This window comes from Misgurnus anguillicaudatus, chromosome 7 (assembly GCF_027580225.2).
Source record: "Misgurnus anguillicaudatus chromosome 7, ASM2758022v2, whole genome shotgun sequence".
Taxonomy (NCBI): Eukaryota; Metazoa; Chordata; class Actinopteri; order Cypriniformes; family Cobitidae; genus Misgurnus; species Misgurnus anguillicaudatus.
Genome location: NC_073343.2, coordinates 34,488,762 through 34,510,931, shown reverse-complemented (window position 1 = coordinate 34,510,931; position 22,170 = coordinate 34,488,762). Strand labels below are relative to the sequence as shown.

The 22,170-nt window shown below is 35.7% G+C and overlaps 1 protein-coding gene across 2 annotated transcripts; it reads right to left on the bottom strand.

Annotated features, from left to right (window-relative positions):
• Positions 1-4,713: 4,713 nt before the first annotated feature.
• nol10 (nucleolar protein 10) lies at positions 4,714-21,561 on the bottom strand. Of its 2 annotated transcripts, none has more exons than XM_073869782.1 (21): positions 21,323-21,561; positions 20,957-21,002; positions 20,726-20,824; positions 20,532-20,609; positions 19,550-19,587; positions 19,297-19,433; positions 19,113-19,178; positions 18,786-18,846; positions 18,616-18,701; positions 17,534-17,612; positions 17,287-17,436; positions 17,140-17,206; positions 16,725-16,777; positions 14,459-14,585; positions 10,264-10,343; positions 10,055-10,153; positions 9,569-9,655; positions 9,299-9,469; positions 6,910-7,221; positions 6,563-6,661; positions 4,714-5,185 (listed from the first exon to the last, which is right to left on the bottom strand). In XM_073869782.1, the coding sequence occupies exons 1-21, from the start codon at positions 21,386-21,388 to the stop codon at positions 4,997-4,999; spliced, it is 2,190 nt and encodes a 729-aa protein (XP_073725883.1). In that variant the 5' UTR covers positions 21,389-21,561; the 3' UTR covers positions 4,714-4,996. The 2 variants fall into 2 exon arrangements, with proteins under 2 accessions (XP_073725883.1, XP_073725884.1); XM_073869783.1 differs by having other exon boundaries at positions 6,910-7,218.
• Between the last annotated feature and the right edge of the window lie 609 nt (positions 21,562-22,170).

Here is a 22,170-nt window from a genome sequence, read left to right as displayed (position 1 = left end):
AGCAGTTGACCACAGAGAGCGTCCAAACGGTCAGGAAGTACAAATCTAATTTATCTTCTCCAGACAATTTGATTTGTGACTTTATAATGTATAAACGTTTTCAAGACAGACCTGCTGATCCCTAAGATTGTTGAGAGATGACACAAGCTTTCTGAAAAAGCATCATGTCAGCATTACTACACCAGTGGGTCTAAAGATGAAACCGCTTTCAATGCACTCTCATTAAGCATTGAGAATGACAAAATCTCTCCAGAACGCAGGCGACTCCGGGCCGGATCCCTGCCGAAGTATGCAGTTCCGGTGCGGATCCGGCCCGGAGTCATCTTAAAATTTTGTAACAAGCGTCCAATTTATGCATATTTTGCAGAAATTTGTAATTGACTTACATTACAATTCACTTGTATGAGTGTGATGAGAATCAAAGCTCTCTGGATGTTTCGGTTCATGGATGGATGGATGGTTTGGCTCATTACTCTTTATTGAAGTTTTCTGCATCGATATGGAGATAATGAATGAAAAGAATACTTCCAGATGCAATGCATGGGTAGACACTTATTTTAAGTAATAAAAAGCAATAAATTCTTGCATATTTTTGCTCATTTAAGCATGATTGACAGTATAGGTTGCTTAATGAATGGTGTCAAGATCATTTATGATCTGCTGGAGTTTCTGTACATACAGACATACATACAGGCAGATGAGCATCAGACCCAGCATTGATCTCAGTCTTTCTCAGCTCACAGTGCTTGAGTCAGCACATTACTCTCAACTCCTCCCACAGAGAAAGAGCCAGACAAAAGAGGAAGATCAGAAGGAGAGAGGGATCAGAAGAGGATAAATGAGGACACGACTGTTAAAAAAGAAATCAAAGCGAGAGCTCAAAGCCGTCTCGCATGCACAAACATTTACAGAGACTGTCAAAGAGCCAAAAACAGAGATGCAGTCATGTGCATGATGTCTGTGTAGCATTTAACATAATTCAGCAACAGATTTTTAACAAGAATAAAAATGGGGAAATTACTTTTTTACATCAATTTTGATTATGTCTGGCGTGATATAATTCAATTACATTTTAAGTGTGTTCAGGCACTTTTTGGGGCCACGCTATGTGAGATCATTGTTTTACATGCAACGTTCATCTAATTGAACATTTAATTGGTAAAGCATTGTGTTCATGCAGTAGCAGCACAAAAGTTCATGTTTGATTTCCATATTGAAAGTCATTTTGGATAAAAGTATCTGCAGCATAAATGTAAACATGTGCTATTCATCTCTGACATGCCTTCAGTCATGCAACCTATAAAACACAGACTTAATAAAAAGTGTGGTCAAGTGGATACACACATGTCCTCTTCTAAGAAATGTACTTAGGCCCTCAAATCCCATTGTTGCGGTCAGATTGTCAGGCTCAGACAGTGACGTATGAAGGGGCGGCTTTTAACTTTCATCATTGAGAGGGGAGATTACTCTGAATAAGCAGAACCTCTATTGTCTGACTGTGTGAAACTTAAAAACCATTTCACACACCTACTGAACATTGCTTAAGTGAAATTATTTCATGCCTTTTAGTTCAATCTACTATTTAGCTGTGTACGACTATCTGCAGATTTGCACATTTAATATTTATGATCTTAAAATATTTATGATATGTTGTTCATACTATCAAATATAAACTAAACCAGCCAATGGGTTACCTAGAATTTTAAAGGTTGATTTAACCCAACAGTTGGATTTGTTCATGGTTTTATACAACCCAGCACTTTAGTATATATATTTTATATATATTAATATTAGATGAACATTGCATGTGGCCCCAAAAAGTCTGAACACACTTAAAATGTAACTGAATTAGATTACAATTATATCACGCAAAACATAATCAAAACCACTAGCCCTTATATGTAAAAACGTATACAGCAAAAATATATTTTCAAATATAATTTTAAATATATTTCAAAATATACACAAAAAATGGCCAAAAATATATGTACTGAAATATATTTTTATTTTTTTAAATAAGCATTTACACTGTAAAAAGTGAAAAGTTGGATCAACTTACAAAATTACTTCAATTTTGTAACGCCTGAAAAATTTATTTCAATAAAATTTTTCCATTGAAAGTGTTTTTCACTAAAACATGTAAGTTAAAATAACTTTTTAGTTATTTTTTAGTTATTTTAACAACATTTTTTAAGTATTACCAATTATTTAAGTGTATATCATGACGCATTGAAAGAAAAACTTTGTAACCTGTAAACATAACCAGTTGGAAATATTAAAATTAAATATATTTTCAACTGCAAAAATATTATTTTATATTTTACACATACTTACACATTCATACTTATACTTTAAACATTTTGTAAAATAAAAGATGTATTTCTTGCTTCTGAAATACATTTTGAAGTATATGTTAATATATATATATATATATATATATATATATATATATACATCAGCATCGTCCTATCATCACATTATCCTATCATCATAAAGCTTGTATTGATTATGTACAAAGCTTTAAAAGTGCCTGAATGTTGTCCTAAAAGCCTTCTGCTGTCACAGCACACAAGACGACTCATATTACTGTACAACACTGCTGATGGATGGAGAAGATGTTGAGTCCTGCCAGCATATAGAAACAGACCTAATGTCAATATTTGAACCCAGACCCATTCCTGTTCAGCACCTGACTATAATATATACAGCATCATTTAATTTAATCTGAAGAAAATATGACAGAGAAAGTGCTATTTTATTGCATTATTAGAGTTTTATTCTTGTCGATTGGTATTTTATGATCTTTAGTTAGGTGAGAGGTTTATTAGTTAGGGTTATAGGTTATAAGAGGGATAAAAAGACAAAATCATACATTATTTAAGGACATGCATTATGACGGCTAAAATACTTCTTTCCTTCTGTGCAGATGATCAAAAGTCGTTCGTAAAGACAAATGAAAAGTCTGGAGGAAAGTTCTGCTGTATTGTTTATGAATGACATCATTTTGTTTATGAAGCAGTCATGTTGTGTCTCTGTCTTAAGGTGGAGGCCATACATCTGAAATTACTTCACCAACCACAATTAACATGATGAGCAATGACATCATACTGTAGAGATTCTCTTTAAATAAATCATAAAAGGATCAAAATGATTAAATCTGCTTTTGAGCAACACTTCAAACCTGACAGCTCTCAATCATTTTTATGTACTGAGCTCAAAGTTTTATTTTTGTAAAAACAAAAAACTTGGAAAGCGAAAATGAAAACACTGACAACGCATTAGTGAAAGTGAAGCTTAGAAAACCATCAACAAAGAATGCAGTATATTTAAAGATGATGTTATTTTTTTGCCTGTTTTTATATTCAGAGTGTTTTAATCTTTTATATATTTTTGTTCATTTTTGCAAAAGTTGTGTTTGTTTTATTTGGCACAAATGTAATTCCATATACATCTGAAATTACTTCACCAACCACAATTAACATGATGAGCAATGACATCATACCGTAGAGATTCTCTTTAAATAAATCATAAAAAGATCAAAATGATTAAATCTGCTTGATAGCTCTCAAGAATTGTTCTTTACTGAGCTCAAAGTTTAATTATTGTTAACCCTTTAATGGTCAAGCGACTTTCAAATACACAAGTCAGATTTATTATTTTGGTGGTCCTGTAGCTCAACTCGTACAGCATTGTATTTGCAACACAAATAACAAGATTGATCTCAAGGAACACACATAAAAGATATATAACCTTCCCAGCATCAGCTCAAACTGTGCGATCAGACGATCAAAAAGCACCATTCACAGCCCTGAGGTTGATGATACAATATAGTATTCTGTCTGAATGCAGTAAAGATAAAAAAAGGAAGTGACTTACAGGAAAAACTCAGATGAGGAACGCTTTCACATCTAAATGTAACTTCTGATATTTAAATATAAGCAGCTGACGGTTTCATAAACTGAAGCAGATTTGATTTGAATAACCTCCATCACTTAAAGTAAAAAGCATGATAAATTGGTGGCTATAGCCGTAATAGTTAGATGCAAATAAAAAAAACTCTTGTGACAGGTGTAATTCATTGGTGACAGTATAACTAAAATATATTGAATAATGCAATTCATTATGGCTAACCTATAAAACACCAGAAATCTTAAGCACATTTTGTATAATGTATATTTTGTACGATGTTTATAGCATTGGTTCTCAAACTGGGGGTCCCTGAGATGGTGCCAAGGGGGCCCTGGTTTAATAACATTTTATAAAATTAATTCATTTATCATGAATTCTGTGTTATTAAATGTCAGATAAATAATTTAAATGTTACATTTTGGAATATTTTATGTCATACATTTGAACCGTATACAAGGGGGTCCGCACGCTGAAAAGTTTGAGAACCACTGGTTTATAGAGAGTGTTGGGATATTTAAATGCATCACAAGGGAACACACATTCAATGTTAATCTCTTGTTTCCATGCACAATGACTTTATCCTAATATCAGCGATTAAACAAATTTTGTCTTTTTTCTTACGTACTCAGAAGTGCATTCCCTTTAACAGAGTTACTGTTTTTGTTGAACCTCTTTTGCAAAGGTAAAATCAGAAATCAGTAAAATACCCGTGAGAAAAAAGAAAATTAATAGAATTATAGTTATTAAATAGTGAATCCGATTGGTTTCGTAGTACAATGCAACAGAAAAGAAATGAGAGGAGAAGGGAGTAAAATGTTTTATGATTCTTTACAAAACAAAAGGTCCTGTTTAGACTTCACAACATGATGTTGTGAAACAAAGGAGGTTCGAGACACACGCACAGACGCACAATATGAAAGTAAGACAGTTCTTGCTCATTGTCAGCATCTGTAATGAAACTCACAGTTGCAACAGTCTCAGTCTCCTCACAATCTCATGCATTTCATATGAAATACAATATCACCACAACACTTTTTTATGCAGTATTAAAAAAGTCCTGTACTTAAGGCACATGATCAGTGTGATTTTAAAAAGGTCTCCGGCCTCTTCCTCCTCCCCCGCCTCGTCCCCTTCCACCTCCCCCTCTTCCTCCTCTGCCTCGTCCTCTTCCTCCTCCTCCTCTATTTGAATGTAAGTGACCTGCGGCACGTCTGATCTTCCTCCTCTCTTCATGATGATCATGTTCAGCCCGCTGTTGATTTCTCTGCTTCTCTGACTGATAAAGTATGAGAGTTTTACATGAAGGAAATCATTATGATCTGTCAAATCTACACAAAGTTTACAACCTCACACTGAATACTTAAGCTCTGAACTATACTTCTGTTTTTATGCCTATGTGATGTTCAACGTAGAGCGGGTGTGACACTTATTTATTATTTATATTAATTCAATGGCCCGTCGTCAATTATTCCTTACATAAATACACACAAATTCATTTATGTATTTAAGACACATTTACATGTAAATATATATTTATTTATATTTTATATTATATATAAAAATAAACAAATTTTCTGAAATGTATACATGTATGTGTGTGTATAAATAGTACTTTCATTATCGATTATAGCAATGACAGTGTTTTGATTAATGCCATTAATGTTTAATCAGTGTATACCACTAGTTAACTAAATAAATATAACATGGCAAAGTTAAATGTAAGAGAAATGTCATTCTGTCATCTAATGTAATATTGTTGTTCATGTTCTTGATGACATTTTCTTTTGTTGTTGTAATTTATAGCATTAACAAGATGACCTGTTGAATTCATTTTTGGAGCGATGAATGATTGAATGTATTTTGGTCCAGTTCCTGTATGTATGGTATGAGTATTGACCAAGTTCAGAGGTTGTCATATCAACTTATCTTGTTACTTAAAAAAAACTTTTATATTGATTCAATAGATTTATTATATAAAAATAATCAGTTTTTATGATAAATCTTCGAAAATCTAATTATGGATTTGAATTTTTTATGTTATTATAACCTAAAGATGCTATGTGAATGTTTGTAACAGAAAATAGTGGTTTTCATCTTATAGAAGACAGATTTTTACCCAAATTAGTCTAAATGGATTTATTGCGTTTTGCAACCAAACTCTTCATATATTCTGTGTATTGTCATATTAAAAGTACCTACATTTACATTATGTTAAGGAATTTATCAGATGCTTTTATCCAAACAAAGCGATTTGTCATATGGCAATATTTAGATACCTGATACGTCACATGCAATTCATGAGAATAGCGATTCTGAACTACAAACCAAAATAAACAAAATAAAAAATGTTCTTTGGTGTTTCCACTGTTGACATTTCCACAGAGTTGCCCAATAGCAATTTAAGCGTAAATGCTAATTTAGGAAGAAAAGGTAGGCGTTTTTTTATTTTGTTGAATGGGACTATGTTGAGTATACATGATCAGTGCACTGTTACAAAAAACTACAGGTATTTAAATGTTTTGTTTTAAGGTAAATGCACATTGTTATGTAGGTAAGTGCATTAAATATTGCATGTGCGGAAGTGTGACTCGTGTTGCAGCAGTATGTCTGCGCAGACGGTAAAGTATCTGGGAAGGTTGTGGTTATATTTTACCTTCTTTAGGGTGAAGGTGAGCTGTTTACTTCCAACTGCTGTGTCATTGAGGTTCAACATCCCAGATCTCTCCTCTCGCTTGAGTCTCTCCTCCAGAGATGTCCTGTCGGATGACATAATAAGAAGGAACATAATAAGAAGGGATCTGTATATAATAATAAGTGAACCATGTATGTTAATAAACCAGCCAGCTTCAACACAAGTCACTGGGTGTCAGACGAGGTTAAAACAGGCTTACATTATTTTAAACCTCTCATGTTCTGTATTAACTGCACAGAGGTGTGGATGTTCATGTATGGGACTATAATAGTCTAGGTGTAAAGTGCGTTGTTTATAAACTTTAGTAACGTCTTCTGCATCTTTTGTTTGTGAGCCACATCAGTGAAGCTGCGAAACTCTTCTCCAGCTTTAATCTGATAGAAGCGAGGCCGATTCTGAGCGTCCTGCCGAGGATTCCTGACCGGATCAGAACTCTGTAAGCTGGTGTTACGGTCTTGTTGTCGTCTCTCTTTCCTCTCGTCGTTCCTGCGCTCTCTCTCTTCCAACCGCAGGAGACGTCTCTGCTCTCTCACCTCCTCCACCCAACTCTTATCATCATCAGAACTTTCCTCTTCATCCGAGCTGGCGCGGCCCTCAATCTCCTCCTCTTCCTCATCCTGCTAGTAAGATGAGAAGAGAAACATCATAGTGTGAAATTTAAGGGTAATGCACTCTCAAACTAGTGAAACTTTAAAATTAATGGCTGGTTTCCCAGACAGGGATTAGCTTAATCCAGGACTAGGCCTAAATTTAATTAGAAAATATAACTAGTTTTAATAAAATGCCTTACTAAAAACATTACTTGTGTGCATTTTGAGGCAAAACAAAGAGCATTGATGTATTTTAAGATATGTCAGTGCAAGTTGTTTTCAGTTTGGACAGCTCTTACATTTATTTTAGTCTAGGACTAGTCTAATCCATGTCCAGGAAACCTCCCCAATATTTTTTCTCTTTCCCTGCCGTTAACTTGTCAATTAAAGGGACATTTCACAAGACTTTAAGATGTAGTATAAATCTTTGGTGTCCCCAGAGTGTGTATGTGAAGTTTAAGCTTTAAAATACCACACAGATAATTTATTATAAGATGTTGAAATTGGCACTTTGTAGGTGTGAGCAAAAATGTGCCAGTTTTGTTTGTCCCTTTAAATGCAAATGAGCTGATCTCTGCACTAAATGTCAGTGCCGTGATTGGATAGTGCAGATTAAGGAGCGTTATTATTATAATAAGATCCCCTTCTGACATCACAAGGGGAGCCAAATTGGTTTACCAAAACCAAGTTACTGGGTTTTCTAGGGTGATTGAAGCACTGGGGATCCAATTATAGCACTTAAACATAGAAAAAGTCAGATTTTTAAAATATGTCCCCTTTAAGAGAAAATGCTTCCCTGCCAATCACAAGTTTCTACAGCAATTCATATTTCTGTTATTGTCCACTAGGTTTCACTCTTACCTAACTTATTAAAACACCGAAGTATCCACTGATCCAAAAACAGTAAACACTATGTATTTTTTTGATCATCGTTCTGAACATAGATATTTATAATAAAGGCTAGATGTGTTACGGCGGAGTCTCTAACGTCATCACCTGGCAGCCATCTTACCACAGGGCGCTTGCTTACTCGTAGCATTGTGTTTTAATGATGCAGGTACTTTTAAATGACCATAACTTGCTTAATTTTTTACCGATTTTCAAACGGTTTGGTTTCTTACAAACGTTATTAACATGGCTATAATTCTGGATTCATGCAGTGTCATAGGTACTAGTGATAGACTGATATATCGGCCGGCCGATATTTGCAAGTTTTATGTGTATCGGCTGATATGTGGCTGCCGTGGTCGCCGATTTTTTTCCGGCATTATTTACAGACAAAGTGCTGAAAGCAGCAAGCGATTGCAGGTCATGTAACTAAAAACAACCAACCTTTCCATGACAACATCAAAAGATTGTTCCATAACACCCTCACCTGTTTTTACTATTTGTTAAATATAGTTTTTTAAGTTCTATAAATGTTACTTTTTTAAAATTGAGACTTGTAACATTTGGCATCATGATTGTGTCATTTTTATGATGTAAACTGAGTGAGCAAAAGCAGTATCGGCTCAAGAAAATCGTCAGCCTGTATCGGTCATCGGCTAAGGCTGATGAAACAAAAATCGGTATCGGCATCGGCACTGAAGAACCCATATCGGTCGATCCCTAATAGGTACATCTTTGATGTTTATAACAAACCAAACTGTTTGAAAATCGGTAGAAAATTGAGCAAGTTATGGTCATTTAAAAGTACCTGCACCATTAAAACTCAATGCTACGAGTGAGCGAGCACCCTGTCGTAAGATGGCCGCAAAATGCGGACGTTCAACTCGATTGGCCAGCAGTGTGGTCGAGGCATCTAGCCTTTATATACATATCTATGGTTCTGAATCTCTAACAAAAGTCCTTTACAAAAATGCAATTATCTCAGCGTTTTGCTTAAAATTTGGTGTTTTTGAAGAAACCTACTCATTATTTGAGACATGATAAAAAGAAAAGTAATAAAGATAGGATGAAATGTTTTTTTGTTTAAAGCAGAGGGTCTGTTTTTATTTGATATATTGTATGTTTATATATTTAAAGACAAAATTTTCTGGAAGGCATAAAACTTTTGAGTAATCATAAAAATGATTTTATTCAGTGTTACTTTAAGCTCTTAATTTACCTGCTGTTCCTCATCATGGACAGACTGGACCAGTTTGTTTCTTCTCCTTTCACCCACTTTAGACACGATGGGGTTCAGCAGTCTGAACTCTTCGCTCTGTGAATCCACCTGGTATTCAGGATTCTCAAACATCACCTTGAACCGATCGTCCGTCAGGAGGTTGGCTGCGTCCTTGGTTGCAAACAGATAATAGGAGAGAGAGAGAGCGAGATTTATATAAACTCCCGAAACAATCAGTGTGTAGTTGTGTAACAGAGGAAGATCTCTCACTTTGCCCTTTTTCTTCATCTTCTTGGTGTGAAGATCGCGTTCCTCCATGAGTTTCATGGCCAGCTCTTTATTGACCTTGGGCAGCTTCTGTTATGAACACAGATAACAGGACAAGAGAAACACAGAGAGTCAAAGCCTTGAAGATAACACAAGCATGGGAATAAACAATGTGCTCTGTTTGTTCTGATAGGGCAGGGGTCAAGTGATGTCACAGACCAAACTAATCAATAAACACTACTTTCATTATCAATTAATTATTGTAGCCCTCATAAAAACACAGCCATTCTTCAGTTTTTAAGTGACGCATACAGTCAATGGTCTCATTATGTGACAATAACGTCTAACTAGATTCCTTTCATTCTTCATGCATTTGTCCAGATGACTAAAATAAGCGTTTTTTGTTCTCCAAATGTTTCCCACTCATTTATTTCTATGAAACAAGCATTCAGTCAATTACAAAGACGGGCTGAATGTGTGTTACTGTACCTTGATCTGCACCCTCTGTGCTCTCGACTCCTCAATCTTCTGCCGGATTCGGTCCTTGCGGTACTCCTCATACGCGAATGGGTTTGCCAAAGTCTTCACCTACAGCAGTGCATGTGAATCAAAGTTTTTTACCCATAACAATGAAAGTCATCATACAGAAAATCCTGCTCAAATGCTTTAACATAAATATTAAAGTTATTTATGAGCACCTTGTGATAAAGTCTGATGTCCATGAAGAATCCATGCATGTAAGCCCTGAGCAGAGCCGAGCCAATCAGATGAGTCAAACCTGGAAAAAAAATACAACCATTGAAAAACAAAAACAAACAGATTTATTTGGGTCATTACAAATAATTACACTATAATAACAATAATAATACAAATAAACAATTATGCGCTGGTCCTGTCTATAACATGCTTATAAACTTAAAGATTACGGATGAAATCTGTTATTTTTGAGATGTTTTCAATAAACACGTATAAAAATACATTTAAATACCAACTCCAGATTTGAACCCTTAATTCAAGAATAACTATTATTGATATCAATAAATGTATTTTTAACAACATCGCACGTCACCGAAGTCAGTGTGAGAAAAGCTCTAGCATTATTTCTTTGCTGATTCACTTTTCATATTTGAGCTGTAAGTAATGTTTTAAGTTAATGTAGTGGTCCAGAAAGCACGCAGGGACATTTCTACATCAACTTTCAAACCCGGGTCAATACCTTGACCCTTACAAAACACAGACAACCAAACATCATTGATCACTCATTGATCAATAACTGATGAAGATTGATTATTGCTACCAAATTACACCATCTGGATCGCAACACTTAAGATAAATTTATGTTTATCTGTTTTTATATTATTCATTTTAAATTGCCAGGTTTGTCCTTAAGCACATTATTGACCTTTCTCTCTATCAAGTTTTGTGAGCTATTTCACCGATCAACCACCTAAAAAGATTTACACTAGACATGAAACCCACACATCAGCTGTTACACAACAGCTTCAGACTGACAACAACAAACCCATCAGACAAAAGCCTCTTTCACAGTAAATTACCATAAATTTACCAGAATCATTCTTACAGGAAATGCAAAAATGTATTCAAAGATGTTCTGCCCTTTTTCCAGTAAGATATAGGGGTGTGACAAAATCTTGTGTTTTAAACCGTCACTATACTTCCAGAGAAGTCAAAATGCTGTCTCGTGATATCAGCAAACTCAGCGTGTTCTGACGTCGTTCTCGCTCATACAGGTAATCTGTTCACACATAGCATTGCTCCAATAAATTACTGGCAAACGTACAACTTCTTTAACTGGTAAATTGACAGGAGCAATTTTACAAGTATTAAAAAAATGGCCCCGTTCACACATCGAGGGTTGAGATCCAGAAGTGCGTAAGTGACATTTTACCAATTTAAAGGTGCAATTTGTAAGATATTTGCAGTAAAATCTCCAAAAACCACTAGGCCAGTGTTATATATTTTGTCCAGCTGATTACTATCAATATCTGTAATGTTTTCAACTACTTGTAAATCGTGAGAAAATTTCCATTCAAAACATTGACACGGGGCAGTGCAGTCTCCTGTCAATGACGTTAATATCCATGTGACCCTTTGTCACCGCCTTTACTGACGTAACCCACATGACCACACTGGTCGAGCTCGAAAAAATAAAATGGCGGCCAAGGAAGCGGCTGGAGCACAAATTTAGTGAAAATAAACGTATATTTTCACTTTTTAAGCATTTTAATTTCATTTCTAGCGAGAAATTAGTATTGTAGTTTTCAAATATGTGATTAGTTATCACAAAGGCGCTCTCTGTTTTTATTTCAAACACGCTGCCTTTGAAGTGCGTCGGAAAGCCTTTCTCTGAGCGGCCTTCAGGCCTCCGAGGCCGAAGTCATGTCCTCATGAGGCAGCGAGGCCACAAGTCCTCACAGTCCTCACTGCCTTGAGTTTTCGGACGCAGCCAGTGTTGTCGACAAATGCGGAACTATGCGCTTGCTTATGGACTTATGGATATCTCTGTACCGTCTGCCGCGGGTTGTGTCAGCTCCTGTAAGCGTACGGGCCAACCAAACGACACAAGAAGAGTTTGGAACAAAACGAGGGAGGATCAATTTGGTCTTGCATTTTCTGGATAGAGAGAGCTTCACGACAACATTTAACTAGACCGAGATTCTGATCCTGCTTGTGTTTTACGCGATGGGTGAGTTGTTTTGATTCGCAACCCTTCAAAAAACGTATGCTATTATATTGATCACATTGAACATCACATATAAACTTACATAATGAAACAAACGATGTCATCAAACGCAACATTTATAAGACTTGATTACCTTATCCATCAACGTGATTTCTCGTTCTCGTCTGATTGATGGCTAAAGTTAAAGACTACAAATCCCATAACTCCACGCTGCTTCAGAGCGTCAGTAAACAACATCATTGTTTTTGTTTGATCTGGCGCCATCTTTCGGCACATAAATACAAATTGTATCTTTAACACAAGGACAAAAACAAAAAAATGACCATGGTTGGATCTTACTTTGTGTACCAATTTCACTATTTAATAAATGTAAATTGATTAAGAATTCACTCGTGTCTTTTTGGCAGCTCATCACGAGGTTTCATTTGATATATACATCTCCATTTCACCCACAATGTCACTTTCCCACTTCTGGTTCTCACCCCTCGACATGTTCTTATAACTGCAATTTAACAGTAAAGAACCATACCACTAGTTAGGATTAGTAATCTGTCAATTATTAATTGGTTAACTTAAGCTTGGTTAACAAGCTTTATTGGTTCAAATATGAAATATCTTGACGTAGCAGGTTTAATTGACTCATTTCCTGTTCTTTGTCAAAATGATGGATTGCAATTGTAAAACTGTACATTTTTAAGCACAATCAACATTGCACAATATTTTAAGTAGTCATAAATCAGGGCTCGCAAAATGGCTAGCCTGATGTCCCGGGGCTATTGTGCCATCTAGTCGGCCTACCAAAATGTATCTGTGTTTTGAAGTAAACATAATGAGTTAAAAAAAATCAGATGTGTGACATTAAGCCATGTGGCTCCATGCAGAACTTGCTCTTAAAGCGACAGTAGCCCATTTTTAACTGATCTATAAATGATCCAGTCTCTCACTGGAAAAACATTATATGATCCAAACTGTGAGTTTTGTGACCCATTGGACCAATATTAAATGGTGAGTATATCCAGTGTGGAGAAAAGCAGAGAAAGATTTTCCAGCACCAAAAACAACAAGAATAGCAAGGCAAACATTGTGGTCAGATGCCCTCAACATCAAGCGCATTTTGTTATCTGTGACTTTTTCAGATTCAGAATTTGAAGTTTACAGAAATTTTTAGTTAACTTAGAATAAAAATGACATTATTTTTAATGTAGAATATTTAGACAAAACATCTATCAATACACATATAATCATTCATAATCATCAATCCAAATATTTGGTTCTGTCTACTTGCATTCATTTCGGGGTACCAAATACGGAAAAACGCCTGCTTGAAGGGCTCCCAGGGATTTTGAAATTTTGTGAGTTTTGTAAATGCACGTCTTTCTGGGGATCTCACTTTTGCTAAACCAATCAGACTCACTAACATCTCTTCTCTTTCATTGGACCCACTGTTATACAATCATCTGCGTCACACAAGCTGCTTTCTGCTGATGCTGACATTCCTCAGCTGTTTTCCTTCATCTTTCCCACCTTCTGCCCACTGGATTGAATATTTTTGTCTATCCGGCTCTGTTTCGGTTCGGTCTGCTAGTACACATCAATCTTTGACTTCAGTAAACTGTTAGGATGTTGTGCGTTCAGTAACTGTAACTACGGAATGTTTTACAAGTAACAATAAAAGACTGACAGATGAACAAAGATCCACCCAAAATCTCCATTCAACCCTTCAGGCACACCTCCATATTACCGGTCATAACATGCCCATCAATTAAAATGATAAAACCTATCCTTAAGGCAAATTCCAAAGTTGTGTTTTCAGAAGAACAGTTAACTCTTTAAAAAGCAGGCAGGTTTTAGAGGGGTTTTGGCCACTTTTAAGCTGGCTAAAACCAGCTTGACCAGACTGAAGAACCAGCAAGTACACGAGCCAAGTTCAAGCTGGTTTAGGCTGGTGGGTCAGCTGGTCTCCCCGCCTCTCTAAAACCAGCATGCTACACTAGCTTAACCAGCTAAAACCACGCTGGCCAAGCAGCTAGTGCTGGTTTTAGCTGTTTTTTTTCAGTAGGGTAAATTGAAGTTAGTTTGAAATGGCCTGAGGAAAATGATCTTGGACAAATATTAACCACAGACTTTATTACGTTCATAAATCAAAAACATTCAGACGCAAACCCACAGAGAATGTGGAAAACTCTTACCCAAGTTCTCCAGGTCCTTGCGGGTAACAAACTTATAGTCGTCATAGACGGTGCTCTCTGGGTTCTCCTCAAGTTCTTCTGTTAGATTATCTAAGAAGGAACACCAGCGTGGAGCAGGACCAAGAGCCTGAAGAAACGCAGATTTAACACATCAGAAAAATACCTTACAGACGTATAATAAATCCATTCATGAGACCATTAAGACATTTTGCATTACGACCTATACATTACAAATAAACTCTCTCAACTTACACTAGCCTACTGTAATGTAAAAACATGATATTAAAGGGGACATATCATGAAAATCGGACTTTTCCATGTTTAAGTGCTATAATTGGATCTCCTGTGCTACTATCAATCTAGAAAATGTGAAAAAGATCAATCCAGTAACTTAGTTTTGGTAAACCATTCTCTGTAAGCATGTAAAAAAATAGCTCATTGAAATTGATCTCCCCTTATGATGTCAGAAGGGGATAACCGTGGGTTTACACCAGCCAGGTTTGAGGCGTCAAAATCGCGTCTAGTTTGCCGCTTGAACAGTTTGAGTGTACTCGCTTCATTCGCGCGTGAAAGCCGTGCATGAAATTCTAGTGATCGAGACATTCACATGGAAATTCGCATCATGGGAGGGGCTTCTGCGACTCCGCTCACTTTCTGTAATCACTTCACTACTAAAGCAAGCTCCTGATTGGTTAACGCGATGCGTAACGCCTCATTCGCGCCGCGAGACCTCCAGATGCACTTCAACGCGTCTTCACATTGACTTAACATTGAAATCACTCGCGCTTGACGCCTCTACCGCGGCTGGTGTAAACGGAGCATAATACCGCCCCTTAATCTGCACTATCCAACCACGACACTGCCATTTAGTACAGAGATCAGCTTATTTGCATGTTAATGGACACACCCAAAAACAGCACATTTTTGCTCACACCTACAAAGTGAAAATTTTAACATGCTATAATAAATTATCTATATGATATTTTGAGCTTAAACGTCACATATGTACTCTGGGGACACAAAAGTTTTATTTGACATCTTAAAAATGTGAAATGTCCCCTTTTATTATTTTAATTAATATAATATTTAATACTATATATATGGGGTAGTTTTTAATGTATACACTGTACTAGTTTGCTGTACTGCCTTTACAGTAATGAAACTTTGTGTTCACATTATGGGTGTAGATCATTTTATTATATAGATGGTTCCCACACCAAGTCAAATTTCTTGACTTTCACTGACTGAAAAGCTGTATTTTCACGACTTGTGTCCAGGATGCCGTGAGCCTGGATAATGTAGTGTACACCTTGAGTTTATAAAAATGTATCTAAATGTGTAAAATGAATAAACAGCTGTTTTAATTGTAGTCAGAGAAGGCTTGGAGCCGGAAATGGTAGTCCTAACGTCACAGGTTAAAGGCGGGGTGCATGATCTCTGAAAGCCAATGTTGACGTTTGAAATCACCTAAACAAACACGCCCCTACCCCAATAGAATCTGGACCTTCTTTTGATAGACCCGCCCCACACATACGCAAACCAGGCAACGATGTCGGTAAGTAAACACACCCCTTACTGCTGATTGGCTACAAGGTTTTTGGTAGTCGGCCCGACTCACTTTTCCAAAGTGTTTTTCAAAAATCACCCCGCCTTTAACAACCGGATTACATTTTTAAAAAATTAAAACTAAAATTTAAAGCAACAAACAAAATCCCTGATATTCCTTGACTTTTAATTTTACATCCCTGCCTTTTAGGGGCAGTTTCCCGGACAGGGATTAGACTCCTAAAGTAAATGTAAGATCTGTCCAAACTGAAAACAATTTGCACTGACATATCTTAAAATACATCAATGCCCTTTATTTTGCATCAAAATGCACACAAGTAATGTTTTAGTAAGGCATGTTTGAAACTAGTTATATTTCTTAATTAAACTAAGACCTAGTCCTGTCTTAAGATAATCCCTTTCCAGGAAACCACCCCATTATGTCGGGAAAAAAGACCTTAAAAAATTCAATGAGATTCCAGAAATTCCATTACCTGTGGGAACTCTGTGCATACATGTATACTTATGTGCTGTACTTATCTCTACAAAAATGTAGCTGTATATACGTCACGTGCAACGCTTGATTTAAAATGGTTTCACAGAAAAGTTAATCTCTTATTCAACACGTGTCTCATATTTGTGCTTTTACTCAGAAACTCAGGAAAGGTGTGTAACTGAACACAATGTACACATAATCACTATGACTCAATAAAATACTTACAGGAATGTAAAAGGTGTTCATTTTAGGATCCTCATTGGCAGTGAACAGCATACCTGTAAAATGTGTTAGAAAACAGTAAGAAGAAACAAAAATACACAAGTGACAGGTCAAGAAAACACACATGATTTATGGTGCCAACATTCTCCAAACGTCTACATGTGGGTCTAAACATCACAATGGGGTAAATATGACCTCTACTTCAAATGACAAAAAACAGACTTATCTTACAGACAGACTAAACACATCAAAGTCAATAATCAATCATTTGCTCAGTTTTTCAGAAGTAAAGACTGTTTATACATATTTTAAGTGTGTCTGATAAAATTTACTGTCAACTTTTATTTCATGTGAGTCTTTAAAGAGTAAACTGATGTTTTACTGCGGTACAGGTTCAGCTCATTTGCATTCAACTAACCAGAGGATGGGTAGAGACAGACATCATTGATGTTGGCCTGCGGTTCGATGGAGGAAAACACTTTTCCCTGAAATGATAAACATGTTTACTGCACGTTTAATGTTTCGGGGTAAAGTATTTCATTAAAACTAAGAATTAGGCTCTTACGTTGTTTTTGTTCCACATCTTGATGATTTTGGAGTCGGCAGATATCACCAGATCAAGCTGGTCTTGGAAATGAAGGGATTTAATGGGCAGACCGTAGTAATGATCTTTAACCAGCAGAGGATGTGAGGAACGCAGATCATAGAGAAGAACCTGAACACACAACACAAGTCTGATTATTCAACCGTCACAATGAGTCAATCATTAAGCCTCTGTAAAAAAAGTTTAGTTAGACTGGTAAAGTACTGACCTGTCCAGTACTGGTGCCCACTGCCAAACCCAAAGAACCGTTAAACTTCAGTGCGCTGACTGACGGCAAACCTTCAACCCTACAACAGAGATTAACACGATTAAAACATGCTGCACATTAAACATCTGAAATAACTTTTCCTTTATTCACAAAATTAACTACTAAAACATTTTCAAATTCAGAGACACTACAGCTCTCATTCACAAATACTTTATTGAAATTATTTTATTGTTTAAATGCATTATTTTAAGTTCAACTAAAACAAATCAGCCAAAAAATTGCTCATATTACAACATCAGCATGACTAGTCGCACGTGTACATTATAGAACTTCACGGGTCCACCTTGATCAGAAAACCTGAGGTCCAAACCGAGCGGGTTCAGGTATAAAAGTTTCACGTGTGCCTCAGACACAAGTCTGGTATAACTTTAGTGCCCTCTGGTAATTTATAATGAGTTTATAATGGACCTGAGAAGACACAAACTATCTCGCGTCTACATCGAGTCCTTTTCCAACTCTCCTGTGTTTGCCATGAGCGCTTGTAACATCGTGTGGCTGGCGTTAGGTTATTTTCATTGAGCCAGACCTTTCAATGCACATTATGGTGGTTACCTTGGTGTCGCCATCAGATAATAAATGAAAACAAATAGTAAGCCAAATTGGTTGCGAGGCCAGCAGGGTTTCTTTATGTCTGACTCATCGCTGCTATTCACATTCGGGTTTAAAAAATTGCCACTGGGTTGGACTTGGGTATAATTTTCTCAGGTTTGTCTCGGGTTGGGTCTTTCTTTAAAGAATATTACTTATGCGTGTCAGTTTCATGTAAAAAGTAATTCGGGTCATTTCGGGTGAGGTACATTTCTTTGGACCCGAAAAGACCTCTAATGTACATATAGGGCCAACAAATTTAAAACAAAATGCAATGAAACATTTTTATATAAAAGTAACTGCATTTATAATGATGATGATGGCTACATTCCTTCAAACATTTCTGTAACAATGGTTGAAACTTTGTATCTTAGCACTGTAAACATGTTGCATAGCAACGCTGTCATCAGGATAAATAAGGTCATGTGACTCACTCGGTTCCATCAGTGACGCTGCTGAGGGCGGAGTCAAGAACAGCCACTCTGTTCCTTACACGAGGATCCCAGCATTCCACTCGCCCCTCTAACAAACACCAACACACAATAACTCATCAACCAACCAACAACATGAACTTAAGTCATTTATTACCAAGCGTTACACTGACCTCTAATGTACCTGCAGCAAACAGATGATGGACGGGATTAATGTCACACACATTCAATTCTCTGTAAAGACACAAGAGTTTCAACATTCAGATCAACTCATCAAACATTTAGGTAGTTGACAAACACAATTTTTATTTAATTTTACAGTGCATTAGCCGGTATACATTTTTTATCAGTGAATTTGTGTTTGAACCCATGATCTTTTGCTCCACTAACGCATTGCTCATGTAGTAACAGCATGTCTAGGTTATTTCTTAGTAATCTTTTTCCTGGAACATCTTCACGAAAAAACAAACACTGGCGCCCTCTGATGGTCAGATACTTACACTGCGTCTGTCTGTAGAGAGTTGAGAAATCTGCCTTGTTCAAGGTTCAACCGGAAGATCTCTGAACTGGAGCATAACATTATACATAATTACATTACAACAAAACAGACTTGGTGCATGCATTAAAAATAGGAATTTGTAAGTTTAATGGTTATAAAGGACTATTAACAAAAAATGACATTACCTGGCACCCACGAAGTACAGGTCACAAGAGTTGTAGTGGTAGGAGAAATCCCTACCAAATTTTGGGATGCGAGTCTTATAGTAATGACCGTGCTGAGAGTGAAATTCCACATAGCGGTCGATATGCAGAAACACCAACTATATGCAAACAAAGACAAAATATTAAATATTAAACAATTCATTAGTTTTTCTATTAGAGTCAAGCACCATTAAAACAGACACATAAGCATAGACACAAAAGGTGAAATTCTTACCTTAGAGTAATCATCTGATAGAATATCAAACGCCACCACTGTGATGAGAAAAAAAAACATCAGATGACCTTCATTACATCATCAAGCACCTGTCTCAGTCATCACATCTTTTGTTATTTGTAATGGAAGCTTAAGTGCTTGCATGTGGTCATACTAAAATATTAACCAGTGGAGTCAGACACAGAGGACATCAGATATCATCACAGAGATACAACAGAGAAAACCCAAAACATCACGACCAGCGTTTGCAAAATAAAATAACCCTTACACACTTACATATAATATATGATATCTAATAATAATAATAATAATAATCTTAAGTATTACAACACTGAATACATTGAAACTACGGTCACTTTAATTTGGCCCATCATTCCATGTGAGATAATTAAACATTTTCTAAAATGTTTAGTTTTATTTGCATATTACAAAATGTAAATTTAAATTAAATGCAAGGAATAAAAGTGAATGAATTAAATTAAAGTAAATTTTTATGTGCATGCATGCTTGAAGGTGTATAGCATGCATCACGAAACTCAATGAACTCGGGTACTATAGGCTAATAATAATATTAATAATATAATATAATATTATATTATAGGCTAATAATGGAGAGGTTGAGGCAGTGGCACACAGAAGGAAATGTAAAAATTATTGGCAAAATGATTTATTTTTTACAACAGTTACCTTTGAAAATAAAACTGCATTAGTTATGAATAAACAGAGTAATGTTTGCTTATTTATTTTTGAAAATTATAAATGAGGAGAATCAGGGCAACTTTAACCTTATCATTGCACAAAAAAGCAACACTTTTTCATCAAGCAATAAACTTTTTTTGTTCTTACTATTCTTTAATATCACTCATATTTTACTTAGGTTTAGGTTATATTTAAGTTTTAGTTTTATAATCACACATCAGTGTTGAACAAAAAGCACTGTATATTTTAAACTGCATGTATTATAAATGTTTATAACACTTACCATCAGAGTCCAGACATCGCTCAAACTTCAGAGATAACTGATATGTGTCATAACATCGTACTCGAGGTTTGTACGTGCCTGAAAGCATTTAAACAAGTTGTAAAACACGCATGCACGTACAACAAATATTATTTTTTACTTTTTTAGGAATCAAACTGACAAATCACAAGCCAAGAGATTTCTCATTGAAGTACCTGCAGCTAATATGTACTGTCCATCACGAGACACTTTAATAGAGGTGCAGACTGTGGGCATCTCAAAATCCTGAATAAGCTCAATCCTCTTCTGGATATCTATTTAAAGAAAAGAAAAATGTCATTTTAATGCTTTAATACAGGAAAGACAAATATATCATTACATGAACATATCTTATGTGTCCACTGTAAAAAAAAGATTTATAAAATCTAAATGTTATATGTTCTTACCAACATCTTTATTCTGTAAAGCTCTCTTCTTTCGATCTGACAGCCACTGAAATGAAAATGTAATGCATTGTTTAATTAACCTGACATTACAGATAATCTCAAATGCAATTTCAAAGAAATCATTTAGTTAATAAATTAAAGCATGGGTATAAAGTTAGACCATTCATTACAAGAGATCTTAACTGCCATCAGCATTTCGTACAATTGACAGGTAAAGGGGTGTAAAATACAAATAAATGAGGCTGGTTTTGAAAATATAGTAGCTGATAGTTTACTAAAAGATTGGCTACAACATATCATTTAGATTATTTATCAACTCTAAGTTACTGAACTAAGTTAAGTTAGAGAAACAGAAGGATGCTTTACCTCCGGAAGAGATTTTCCGTGACTCAGATTATAAATCTTCACATTATTTACACTGGACACCTGCATGGCTGAAGCCGTCAAACATAACACACAAATCAAATGTATAAATAAATACTCATGCGAGCAGACATTAACATCAACCAGCAAAACTCTTCAGACCCATGTGGTCGTCACAACAGGAAGTGAACCGGTCCGAGTCCGCGTCTCCGTGTGGAAACACAGATGCCGGCACAATAGTTCCTAGCTCACCCTTCTTGATACGTAACATAAAAACACATGTAGGTATTTAAAGCATTAATTAAATAACAGTTTCTGATTTCTAAAATTGAAAACGGATTTTGTTTGCATATGTGAGTTTATATGCAATGCTGTTTATAGGTTTGGTATTGTCACTATGTAAATTAAAATGAAAATTTCTTTTTTTAACACATATTTGCGTATAGCTTTCCATAAGGAAAAATGTAATCTTGTTTTAATTTCAAAAGGTAACGCATTACAAGTAACGTGCATTACATAATAATATTACTTTTCTTAAGTAACGAGTAAAGTAACACATTACTTTATAAATGTACATATTAATATTTGAGTTACTTTTTTAAAAAAAGTAATGCAAGTTACTTTTCATTTTTATTAATGTGATTAAAAAAAAGTACTATATTCATGGAAATATGCAATGTCTGAATGCAGAACTTCTCAGTCACAAAAACACCTGCAAGGCCTGAAAAAGATCAAGCCTCAGCCAAGAAAAAGTAAGGCAAAAGTAACTTAAAGTAATGTAAGTACTTACAGTACTTTCCATGAAATGTAACTAAGTAAAGCAATTGGTTACTTTTTTGTGGAGTAACTTT